This window comes from Triplophysa rosa, linkage group LG11 (assembly GCF_024868665.1).
Source record: "Triplophysa rosa linkage group LG11, Trosa_1v2, whole genome shotgun sequence".
NCBI classification, from domain to species: domain Eukaryota; kingdom Metazoa; phylum Chordata; class Actinopteri; order Cypriniformes; family Nemacheilidae; genus Triplophysa; species Triplophysa rosa.
The window spans coordinates 9,975,990-9,989,727 of NC_079900.1; the positions used below are offsets into that span (position 1 = coordinate 9,975,990).

General features: G+C 37.2%; 1 protein-coding gene across 1 annotated transcript in view; it reads left to right on the forward strand.

The window, feature by feature from the left end:
- The window catches only part of grin2aa (glutamate receptor, ionotropic, N-methyl D-aspartate 2A, a), a 132,288-nt gene that overhangs the window by 1,906 nt on the left and 116,644 nt on the right, over window positions 1–13,738 (forward strand). The window contains exon 2 of the mRNA XM_057346461.1: window positions 581–988. Within this exon, the coding sequence (XP_057202444.1) occupies window positions 584–988 (405 nt within the window). The 5' untranslated portion in view covers window positions 581–583. The remainder of the gene's footprint in view (window positions 1–580; window positions 989–13,738) is intronic.

Consider the following 13,738-nt stretch of genomic DNA (forward strand, 5'->3'; position numbering starts at 1 on the left):
CTCTCTTCTGCCCTGCTTGCTGCTCAGATCCAGTGTCACATGTAATATTCATCATTTGCTCATTGCTAGCTATTCATTGCCTAAGTTTCGAAATGAGATGATAAAATTCTGCACTTGCCGTAGTTGTGTAACTCCAGTACACGCAATTGAATGAGTAGAGCTAGCGATGAGGTTATTTTTAGTGGGATAGTTCATCCAAATATAAAAATTCTGTCATCATATACGTACTCTGATGTTTCAAATTCATCTTTCCGTCTGTAATGGAACACAAAACACAGAATGTTGGGTAGGGGGAGCTTCAGTCACCATTCACTTGTATTGATGCTACGTAAGTGAATGGGGACTGAGGCTGTCAGTTTCTAACATTCTGCCTTTTTTGTTATGTAGAAGAAAGAAAGTCATACACGTTTCAATTTACTACTCAAAAGTATTGTTTATCATCTCAGTGTGTGTAAAACTGCACCCCGCGTTCGTTGGCAACACTCCTGAATATCACAGAAAAAGATCACATGTGGTGTATCTGAAAAAGTCTTTAAGCATTCATTCACAAACAGCCTCTATTGTATTTTTGTTGTCATAGGGAATGAAGTCGAGCACTATGGGGTTTTCCAAGTTGGTTCTTCTGACTCTTCCAGCTCTCCTTACCCTCCTTAACATCTCGCATGCGGCGGAAAAGGTTCCCATACTGAACATTGCTGTGATCCTGGGCCAAACCCGCTACATCTCGGACAGAGATATACGGGCTCTGTGGAGCAAGGACGATCCCATCGACGTCAACGTGGTCACCCTGCTCGTGAATGAAACAGACCCCAAGAGCATCATTACCCATGTGTGCGATCTCATGTCCGGGACTAAAATCCACGGCGTGGTGTTTGGGGACGGCACAGACCAGGAAGCCATCGCCCAGATTTTGGATTTTATTTCCTCGCAGACGTTGATACCTATCCTGGGGATCCACGGGGGTTCGTCCATGATCATGGCGGATAAGGTCAGTCAGTCTCTCAAGCATCACTGTATTAAGTTTGGCGAACAGCAGGAAGCCACATTATCGAATAAAGGTGTTGAAGAACATCTCTCAATGAACACAGATTGCCTCTGTGGGTAAACGTGTACACTCAAAATATGCTTTGGGAATGACATTGATGTAAAATAATTCCATTAGTACAACATGTCTTAACTGTTCCCTAGACAAATAACCATACGGAGTTATTTCACAACATATGCTCCATCAGACCTACAGAAGCTGTATTTCGTTGGCGTAATCACTTTTCTGAAACCAAAAACAAAGAGGTTTTATACTGAACTGCCATGGCTGTCGTCGGGTATCACTCACTTTATTTTGAGAGCGTTTACACCAGATCAGACATCAGCCTGCAGTACAGTACAATGTACCATTCTGTTTATGTTTGTGCCGTTCTCATTACCTACCACAAACCGCTCAGGTGAATTCATACTCACTAAAAAATCCCTTTGTTTTGCATTGAGTTTATATAATAAACGTGTTTCTCTTGAGCTCTCGCTGCCCTATTTAAATGTGTTTACTCTGTTTTCATGCCAGAACGTCTCTGTATTAAATGAAGCAACGTTATTCTCAGGAGCTTTTCTTCAGTGGCGTATTAAGTCATTCTCAACGACTGTGTGGATCCTTAAGGAGATAAATGTCGGCATTGTTTTAGCTCACTTGGACCTTTGCATCGTCTTTTGTTGCATTATACATCACGTGCATACCTTGAACACTATATATGGTCAACCTGTGAGCACATACTTCAAGTGACATGGATGCATTTCGTAGCTGTTGAAAAGTTTTCAGTTTTCTATTGTGTTGATCGCTGGTTTGAAGGTTGAGCGAGACTTATCATCAATGTGACAAAATTATTACGCAAGGAGAAATGAATACCACTTAATGGCTTTTTTATTCCAGCGTTCGTTGCTGTTTATCTAGTTAAGGACACGAGAATTGGTACACATGGTAATTAATGTTGGGCTGCGAGGCAGGTCTTACTTCATTTAGTGCCCATACAGCAGGATTTCGGCTCTATAAACACAGCATCCATTGGCATGTGTCAGGGGATTTCTTTGTTTTATAACCAAAGTGCTATTTTGCACAGACAGCGGCCCATGCGCAGGCACGCTCACCAGCAGTTACGGCCAAAGATCAACTGACTATCTTATTGACGTTTTGTAGGTTTCTTTCCCATATATCTCTAGCCCGAAGCGATTGATTTAAGACACACGATTGTCATTTAATAAAGGCAGGTGCCAAGCGCAGAGTCAACGTACAATGGAAATGGCCATTTAGGTAATTACTGACCAATGGTTTTCTTTCTCTCCTTCATCACAGACAGGGAAAGGTTTGATGAGCTGATCTCTTCTAAGTCGTGCCAGTGCAGATCCTGTAAAGCCTATCCTTTAGTATAGTCTTTATTACAAACCCCAGTAGATTCAGCTGTTCAGTATAGACATACTGTGGTTTAAACTAAAGTGATGCAAAGACGGGAATTCACTAACACAATGAGGTAAAAATGAGCGGTACCTCGTTTTTTTGCATGTGCTTTGGTTTAGCACCCTATTGGCTAAGGGAATTATGGAAAGTAATTTAACAACAAATAGGCCCAAGAAATTGTTGTACTGAATGAAATCTGCGTTGCTCAGTTCCCCATGTGGGGCGGACTGTCAGCATCAGCCCACCACTGCAGTCTATGCACTTGAATGCATGAAAGTGTCCCGGACTGCACCACGAGTCTATATATGTTAGTAGAAAAATGTGCAGCAATGCAAAATGTTAATAAATGTTTTAATTCCATTAGCATTTTTAATGCATTATAATAATGATCACAATAAAAATAGTACTAATAATAATTTATCTTTGTAATAATAAAAATGTAATTTTATTTATATTTATATTATATTTTATTTATATTTGAGATGTAGTTACATCTTTCTTATGGTTTGTTAAAACACGATTCTTCTTTATTCTTGCTTTATATGGGACACTTACATTTTTAAGACTCCTTTTCATTCTTTAGACCATGGAGGGAAGTTGACGTCCTGTGATGTATCATGCAGAGCACTTAAGTTGTTCACGGACCTTGTTTCCAGGGAGTCTGCTGATCATAGAGTTCTTCTTTGGATGAGATATGCCCCCAGCTTTCATTTGCTATTAGTTCATGGACATCAGTTTGGAAGAAGGATATGATTCCCAGGGGCCTCTTTAATGCATTCAAGAGCGCACTTTGATGTTATTGTGAATTGTGCTTTTTAAACACGGTTAGCTTTATTTTTTTCTTTGCGTGATGATTCTTTAAACAAGCCGTGTGGAGGTGATCATGCAAACTGGATGTTTCTTGCCGGTTTTGAAGAAAGTTAAGATGCGTGGTGGGGACAATTGCTACATCCCATATGCATTAAAGGGATATTTTGCCTAAAAAAGAAAATTCTGGCATCATTAACTCACCCTCTTGTCATTTCAAACCTGTATGACTTTTTTCTTCTGCAGAACACAAAAGAAGATATTTTGAAGAAGGTTGGTAACCGAACAGCGCCGGCACCCATTCACTTCAGTTGTTTTGGACACAAAACCAATGCAAGTCAATCAGTGCCACACTCAAAAAATGTATTTGTTGAATTTACTTAAAAATGCTGCGTCAAGTGGTTCCACGCAACAATATTAAGTAATTTGAACAAATAACACTTAAGTTGTATGAACAAAATAAATGTAAGTAATGTTGACAAAACTTTTTTGAGTAAATCTAAACCATTCCGATTGTACCAGTAATTTTAAGTTTTCAATATTTATCCTTCTCAATGGTACTTTTTGTTGTCATACATAAATTATACACAGACTTACTGCATGTAAGTCAAAACACAATGAGCACATCAGATGAGAGACATCTCAGTACTGGCATTAGCACAGTTAAAGCTCATTGAATGATGCAAAAGACATCAGGGGCGCGTTAACCTCTCACAGCCTAAGCACATGTACCACTCTTCTAAACAATGGTAACCCTAAAACTCTTTTAAACCTCAAAGATAAATGAACATTAAGCACAAACAAGTCTTTATCTTTACTGAAAAACACTTAAAATAACACTAAATTTCGAAATTTACTGCCTAAATGCAGTCTTACGCAAAGCATGCTGGGAACTGAAAATCCCCCTCAACCAGTCATGTTGAATTAACTTGTTTATATTAGGTAAACTCAACAATTTTGCGTTCTACTCAACAATATTAAGTTGACCAGTCAAACACTTGTTAAGTAAAGCTGACAGATCAAAATTTTAGTATGAATAACATAGTTAACTTACGTTAATTCAGTTACTTGAATTCTTTATGTACTGTGAACAAGGATGGGTTAAGTAAAACTAACAACAGCGACAGTTCATTTTTTTGAGTGCAGTAAACAATTTTTTTTAAATGTTTTGCACAAAGAAAGTCATACATGTTTGAAATGACAAGAGGGTGAGTAAATAGATGATAGAATTTTCATTCTTGGGTGAACAATCACTTTAAGGAGGGTTTTCACTTAAATGTTGAATCGATTGACCTGTTCAAGTGCTAATCCCAGGAGACAGTTTGTTATTTTAAACAAATCTAGCTTTAGCATTAGGCGACAGTACTAATACAGATTGTGTGTTCTGAATTCTAAGGCTCATGTGAGTCATATTGAGCACTTTATTTTCTTTCTGAAGTGATTAAGACACGCTGTGCTCTTATGTGTTTACCATTCACTAATAAGAGAGCATTTATGAAGAAAATGTAATTAACATGCTGTCATCTTCAAATGAATAACCTGCTGTTGTTGCTGTAAATGAGAGTGTGGATATTGTAAACTAAATTAAATATTACCCCCCGTGAGGTCAATTGTGATGTCGCTACCTTTTTTAAAATCTGTCATATGTGCGTAGCATTGACGTCAGTCAGCAGAAGACATTAAAACCTCGTTCAAATAATAAACAACCCGCTCTTTCCGGCCGGAATTTAATGAGCCAGCGCAGCCCACAAAATTGGCAGACTTTAATCGGTTCTTTCATTTGGGATCTCATTCTGACCAATGGGCTGCCAGCCCCTGAAGAAATAGCATTGTGTTCAATCAATGTGTTCTCTATTTGTGATTTCGAGTGCTAATCTCACCTCTTGTGCACAGTTTGCTGGTGTTTCCATTGTTTAGATTCCAGCAAAATGCCCCAGAGAATTGCATTCAACCAAAACAATTGTGACCCACCCTTCTGGACAAAATAATTATGCGATTGTAGAGAAACACAGCAGCTGTCCCGAACGTCCACTGACGTTAATGTCCCGAAATGCACTTTCCCTTGAGCCTCATTGGATAATTCTTTACAGCTGTATCATTGCACGTCTAGCGTTAAGTTATCTGATCTACTCTGAATTGACACACAGTTGTAGATGTAGCCTCAGAAGTGTTAAACATGGCCCTCCATCATCATTCTACAGTAGCATCACAAAGGTGATGGTTTAGACAGGTGCTGAACTCAGTCATGAGATTACAGCACATAGCTGCAGGACAAGCGTTACACCACAAGCGTTTTTAATTATTGTTATGCTTTCTTGTGCGCCAGGCTCATATGGAAAGGGCAGCAAGAGACATAATTAAATAACTGCTATTTCCAAGGCAATAAGGCTTTGCAAAGTCGTGCTGGAGACTATGATGATACCGCTTTCCCACAGCAAAGCAGAATCATTGAGTTCGCTTCAATATCTGAATTGCTTTTAATTGACAACAATGGGATTACATAGAAAGCAAATGTTGCAGTCTCCTGCTTCTCAGTTCGTCTTCTGAGAAAAAGCCCCTTACATTTGCCATCTCTAAACGTCACACTGTGCATATATTTGCCAAGATACCATCTTCGTTCGGCTGTCTGTGTTGGGTTCAGTTCTACAGAGCTTGTATGACTTACATCACATGATTTACAGGCCAGCCTGTTTATTGTCTCTTTATGCCAAATGCAAGGTCAGGGTGTATGATACAAGCAATGTGAAATGGGCAGTGGAAGAACAGTGAGCATCCCCATTACCGTTTAGAAATTCAGCTTTTAGTCTTTCTTTTGTCATTAAAAGTAATTGTAGAGATCATTTTAAAGCTCGCAGAGCTCAGACTGATGATGATTTGAGTCCAAATGAGTTTTTTTGTTGCAAATAAAACCATATAGAATCTGCCAGGAAACATTTGGCTGAATTGAATTGAACAGAATAACAATGAGCTTCAGTTTATAGATAATTTGTTTCTTCTTGGAGGCATAAATACGTATGATTTGATCCGGAATACAGCCATCTTTTTGTGGCTCATATACAGAAACATTTTCAAACCAGTGATATGTGTTTTGGGGCTTTTTGTTTGTCCAACCAATGGCAGTTGGGGGGAGTGTTTGGGCAATCTGCTTAAAATTATGTTTGCAGTCCCACTTTGTTACACTTTATTATGGCAATCAACACAATAGTTTTTGATATAGGAACTTGTTTTGGCAGTAAAAAGACGTGAACACGTTTGCTGCAGTCCTGCGGGTCAACGCAAGCATTTCCAAGCAGCTGCAAGCTGGAAATGTGCCATCGACCCTTGGAAACACCACAGCTCGGTCTTGCTGATGTCAGTATTAATGAAAGATGTTATGAAGACAAGGTAGTTTGCACCAAAGCGATCTCGGGTCACGGGCTAACCATCTGTTGTTTCATCAGTTAAATGTAGCAAATTATTTACCATCAATTATGAGGTAAATGAAGCCTCTGACATTTATTAGACAGCAAAGGTCTAACACAGAGATTGACCCACAGCTATGTGCTCTCTTATATAAGGACAAATCCAGTGGAGGGTGTAATCACACATTGGGATGCTTGCTAACAGCAAACCTTAACACAGGCAAACTGTAATCTTACGTAAGGCAAGCCGGAAGTACAGAGCAGGTTTCATAATGACAGGGAATTTGGAGCAATAGAAAGCTTGGCTCATTAATTTTAGACAGGTTATTGCGGCTGTGAAGGGTGAGACATGAGGCAGATGTTTTTCTGGCTGCTGGAGGGCTGTTGTTTGCCCTGGTTAAGGGCATGTGAAGTTGATTTCACTTGATTCTCGCACTGTTTTTTCAGTAGGGCCATTCTACAGAATTCGTGCAAACTGCTGTCCCACATAAAAAAACACATTTAAAAAGCATTCAAGTATTCAAATCTTAGTTGTTTACTAAGATCTTTCTATCATCTTTCGAAACCCACAATAATATTTATAATATCAGTGAGCTTAATATATATAAAATCATCATTTATTGGGTACTTTCAATTGGGAGATGAACTCAAACCCCTAAACCTATCAATTTATGAAAATTATATTAAAACATTTTTTGCATTTTTTTCCATTGTTGTTTTTAAAAATATCTTTTTGTATTTTTAAAAAAGTGGTTCAAAATGTTCTATTTTTAAATGATTAAACATAATTAAACCCAGATTTTCATGTCACTACTGAAACAGTGTATGTTTAGTCCATTGGCTGAGACTGATTTTAGGCACACCCCTAAATTTTTGAAGAATAATTACTGTGTCCCTCTCTATAATGGCTACATGGCGAGTATTGGTCTTATCATTTTGAAGTAAATGTGTGCAAAAGTCTGAAAATATGTGTGTAAATTTAAGGAACGTCACTACCAAACCATTTTTCTGCAATTAAGCAAACTTTTTTGGGCGTTATTCCATAAAATTTAGTTTTTATATCTGTACATCTGTTCAGAACTGTGCTTGCAAACCATGTCCTGATTAGCATCTTTGAGCTAGGGTCAAAAGTATTCAAAAATTGTCACTACCAAAACAGTCACGACGAAACGTTTCACTGGGCATCATTGTTTCAGTAGTGACAAAAATTGTTCCGGTAGTGAGAAAAAGGGACAATTAATCCTTTATTTGGGGAAATAAACAAAACTCCATAGTTATGAAAATCTTTAGTATTTTAGTATGTTTTAGTGGTGCTATAGTATGTAAGCTGTAGGTTTTCTATTAGATATTTACTGTCAGATGTGTGTCTGCTATATGTGCTGGCTGCATATGTGCAACATAGTTAGTTATTTGTATTAACATAAAATGTTGAAAGTCTGATTCAGCTGTGCATGCAAATTAAATATTGTGATCACGTAGTGCTGGGCGGTATGACCAAAAATTAATATAACAGTGTTTTCCAGATTTATACATGGCGGTATTTTTTTTTACCACATTTTCTACTGATTGAGAGAGGAAATAGTGCTGTTGATTGACTTAAAATGCCCTTTCATACCGTCATGGTGACAGTGATAGTATCCCCTATAATAACTGCAAAGTTTAGACTACTTTAACAGCTGAATAGCATGCGAAGGTAACTTGCATACATAATATTTAAGCAAATAAATAGAGAACTGGGCTCGAAATTAACTTTTTTCCTTGTAAGCACTGGTGCTCCCAACTTCAAGAGTTAGGAGCATCCACCCAAAAATTAATAGTTGAAAACAAAATAGTAACAATTATACCATTAAAACATGCATGTGATGTCTGTTGTGTTTTACATAGTCACAATGGCTTCATGATTTCCTGAAATCATATTTTTTAATCATAAAACAAAGGCTTAAATTAGATATGAGAGGAAAGCGATCGCAATACGCTGTCAATCCTCCTTACTGACCCTTATTTCTCATCAAAGCATATAGAGAAACAGTTCAAACTAAAAACACATCATAGAATATGCTTATATTGAGCAGATATGAGGGGAACACGAGCGTTTTTTGAAAATGTTTGTTCGTGAGTATATTTAATATAAACGTAATGCGAACTGTTACACTTGTGCTGCTGTTCGGCCGCGAGGTGCGCGCTCCCATTGCGACGGGAAAGAAATATGTAACGTAACCGCTCAAGCGCGAGACGCACGCAGACATCCAAACGCCTCTGTTTAGCGCATGTTTATATAGAAAAATTATGATAAAGTAGTGCCGCGGCATAGAAAGACGCATTCTGTGTGAATGGCCGGTCACAGTGCAACAGTGAAAAGGGACCCCACTGAAACAGTGTCGCGCTTTGCCGGGTTCCGCACGTTGTTTAAGCGACAAACACCGGTAATGCGGTATATTAAAAATTCATATCATAACAAAAATACACACCGGTATTCGGTATGAACCGGTATATTGCCCAGCACTATGATCACGACCAGAACATTACCATCACTACTGAAAATGTGTGTGTCACGACCGAAACATGGGATGTTTTTGTCAAAAATAAAGTATATTAAATTATCAACTAAAATGTTATGATAGTTCATTGTATATATAAACTGTTGAATCCTTAACTTTGAAATTGGTATGATCATTTTTATGCCTTTTACAAAGAAAGATTGGATTCAAAATACAACAAATCTTTTACACTTTACACTTTCAAATTAAACTTGAAATATTGTTAAAATTGTAACTGTTATTGATTTACATGTGGAAACATTTTTTTAAAATAGAAAAAAATGTAAAAAGTAGATTTAAACAAAATCTTGTAAATATGTAAATATAATTCTTCTTATTAAATTATATATTATTGCGTTTCGGTACAAAAATTCTATCATCATTTATTCACCCTCATGTCATTCCAAACTTGTATAACGTTCTTTCTTCTGCACAACACAAAAAAAGTTATTTTTAAAAACATTGGTAACCAAACAACATTTGCTTCCATTGACTTTCATTTTATTGACACAAACCACTGAGACATTTCTCAAAATATATTTGTGTTACCCAGGTTTTGAATGGCACGAGGTTGAATAAATTATGAAACAATTCATATTTTTGCATGAATTATCCCTAAATTGAAAGATTTTGGTTCTCTGAGTTTAGATATTGACACTCAAACTGTGCTCAGAAGTCTACAAAATCCCACATTTATCCACATTGTTTTTATAGGTCTATATTTTCTCAAGCAGCTTTAAAAAATAGTTTATCCCAGTTTCAAAGTAGAAGCATATGCTTTTACACGGAGGATGATAAACATTCAGATTTGTGGTTTCGACCTTTCCATGTGCCAGAGAAATGTTATGCATCTAACTTTTTGGTACCCGATACTGTATTTTAGGCAGAGAACTGCATCTTCACAGCTTGCTGCTTGGCTTTTATGCGACTGCAAAATGAATAAAGCTTTCCCCAGACTCGCTCGTCCTCTGCCGAAGCAAGATGAGAGATGCTCTGCAGAGCTCATGCAGAGAACACAATTACATCAGAATACACTCCTGTATATTGGTACGATTCCTTGTCAAAAGCACCGAAGTGTGTTTCAAAGACAGAAGTTGGAAGTGGATAACATGAATGAAATATCTTCTTTGTACTTTGCACATTCATTAGATACACTTTTTGTGTACTGAGGGACATAAAAAGTACAAGATTATTAATTGTTCACAACAGCCATGTATAATTTAGAGGAAAGTTAAAGGTTTCTTAGGTACAGTACATCAAGGAAGAGACCGAACTGTATTGGCTGGCATATTCTTGTTGTTCTCCAATTCCCTTGCGTTTTGGTTAATAACAGACAGTCCACCCAAAAATTAAATTGTCTTCATTTACTCATTGGTCCAAATCTGTATAAATTTTGTTGTTTTGTTTTTGTTGTCAAACAGTTCTTGGTCATCATTGACTACCATAGAAGGAAAAAATTCTAAGTAAATGTCTTTGTTCTGTTAAACACAAAAGAATATATCTTGAAGAATGAAGGAAAGCAAACAGTTCTGGGGCACTTTTGACTACCTTTGTAATTTTTCCTACCACGATAGTCAATGGTGGCCAAGAACTGTTTGGTTACAAGCATTCTTACAAATATCTTTCTCTGTGTTCATCAGAACAAAGACATTTATACAGATTTAGAACAACTTGAGGGTGAGTAAATGATGACAGAATCTTTATTTTTGGGTGAACTGTCCCTTTAATGTTAAAGGAATAGTTTACTCAAAAATTGACATGTTGTCTTATTTTAATTTAGATGTTGGATATGCGTGTTTTTATTGCAATTATAAATACATTTAAAATATTGATTATAAAACAATTTTCATTTTTGGGTGAACTGTTCCTTTAAGGCCATTTAACATGCTTTGGAATAGACCACTAATACAGTGTAATGTACATGGAGTATTGTGCCATAAAACTAAATTGTGCTAATGAACCACTTCCGCTATCCTTTGCATATTTATTGAAAGTATTTCAGCTTTTCCTCTTCCTTTAGCTGGTTAAGCTTCATGAACATCCTTCAGATGAAGTTGCTTGAGGCCATATAAATAGGTCGACTTTAATAGTGGTTATTCAAACAGCATTATTGCAAAATGTATTACAAACACGTCTGCTGAAGGATTTTGATTGGATAATTGATTAACAGAGCTTAACATATTAATCGATGGAAACTATTGACCTGTTTTGTGCTCAACGAGATTTGCTGCGTTTTTATGAATCAGCGGAAGTACTTCAAAGCCATTTTTACACTGTGTTTTTTGGGGAATGTCACTACGTGTAGTTCATCTTTTGAACAGCTTTTAGAAAAATATAACTTATACCCACAGTATACTATCCAGTCTAAAACCAGGGTCTGTTTGGAACAATGACCGTCTTATTTTGTCTTTGGTTTTAATGCTTGGACATGCCTTAAAAATAGATCCAAAGGTAGCAAAGATAAATGACAAAACAGCTGAGTTTTTCAGGGTCAGTTTTGACAAATGAGGCAACGGACTTTCAGAGCTCCAGAGACTTCCACAGTTAGGTCACTAATCTCAGGAGATGGAGGCATTTTTGTAACGCTGGAGGCAGCAGCCGAGGTCTGGAAATAGTCCTGTTTGCTGATATATACATAGTTGTACTTAGTTGTTTATGGACTGACTGATGTGTGGGAAAAACATTAGATGGAGGTTTACGTAGATTTGATGAAATTCTTGTTCCTGAAACCTTGACTGCTTTTTTTGCGTAACAAAAGCTGAAGACTTTCAGGGCGGGAGCGCGCATGAGTCGTGACAACTCTCTTATTATGAAGGAAAGTGTAGAGGCGTTCTGGTTTATAAAGTGGCCTTGAATATGTACAGAACATTGAGGGGGGAAATATGAGAGTAATTGCATTGGTAAGGTGAAAACTTTCAACATGGAGTCATCATGTGGAGTATTGTGAGGTGCTATTCTACATGAACAACACAAGGGAAGGAATTATAAAGAACAGGTGGTTTATTGTTGCTGTAAAAAATGATTATAAATAGTGGCTTCCTGCATGTAGGTCATATGAATGAAAAACAGAACCGTCAATTTTAGTGGAATTTTATCTACAAAATTGCTCAAACTTAACCTTCATAATCAAAAAGTTACATTACGTCTTTCAAGAGCATGTTTATTGGACATCCTCAGTCTTCAGTCAATGAACCGAATCAAAGGGTGAGTGTTGACACATTTTCAGAGTCTTGTGTACTTTAAACAGGCAACATATTTTCTGCATCTAGCTGGCAGCAGTCCAAGTGCACCAAAGGATTTAGCAAACACAGGTTGAAAACCAATTAACTTCACAGGAGGTGATAAAAGAACTCTTACTTGTAAAATATCAGATTTTTTTGAGAAGATTTATGGCATTATGGTGGAAAAAGGTACTCGCATGCCCCGTTTTATGTCTAAATAGAGTATCATGCAAACATCTCTTTCGGTGACACAGTTTCTCTTGGAAGTGTTTGCAATGGTGCCCAAGAACTGTTTGGTTACAAGCATTCTTTCAAATATCTTGATCTGTGTTCATCAGAACAAAGACATTTATACAGATTTAGAACAACTTGAGGGTGAGTAAATGATGACAGAATCTTTATTTTTGGGTGAACTGTCCCAAAAGGAATAAAATTTGACATGTTGTCTTATTTTAATTTAGATGTTGGATATGCGTGTTTTTATTGCAATTATAAATACATTTAAAATATTGATTATAAAACTATTTTCATTTTTGGGTGAACTGTTCCTTTAAGGCCATTTAACATGCTTTGGAATAGACCACTAATACAGTGTAATGTACATGGTGTATTGTTTTGTGCCACAAAACTAAATTGTACTAATGAACCACTTCCGCTATCCTTTGCATATTTATTGAAAGTATTTCAGCTTTTCCTCTTCCTTTAGCTGGTTAAGCTTCATGAACATCCTTCAGATGAAGTTGCCCTATAAAGACCCTATAAATAGGTCGACTTTAATAGTGGTTATTTTTTTTGAGAAGATTTATGGCATTATGGTGGAAAAAGGTACTCGCATACCCCGTTTTATGTCTAAATAGAGTATCATGCAAACATCTCTTTCGGTGACACAGTTACTCTTGGAAGTGTTTGTGATTATTGCCAGAATGGTGCATATTGAAGTCCTCAGAAGTCAATCTGAAACATGTGTTTTGCCCCAAAGGGCTGAAGTCTTTACTGGAGTTTGGTGCATAGAAAGCAGGCCCAAGGGCACAACTGTGAGATCTCCAGTGCCAGCTGAGTTTCACCCCGCCCAGGCATCTGTCGTAGCTCTTGGATCGGCTTTGATGTGTATTTTGTGTAGAGAGGCAGGGCAGAGCAAGGTCAGAGGTGAGTGTCTGTGGGGTTACCAGCGTCACCTCATCTTTTTCTGTGATGATGTCATTCATGCGGTTTAATTAAAGTTTTTTTGACATTGCTTTTTAGTCAGGTACATGTGTGGATAATATGTGCAGAATATTAAAAGCAGACTTTTTTGCATGTCAGCATGATGTCATTGCTGCTCATTGTTTC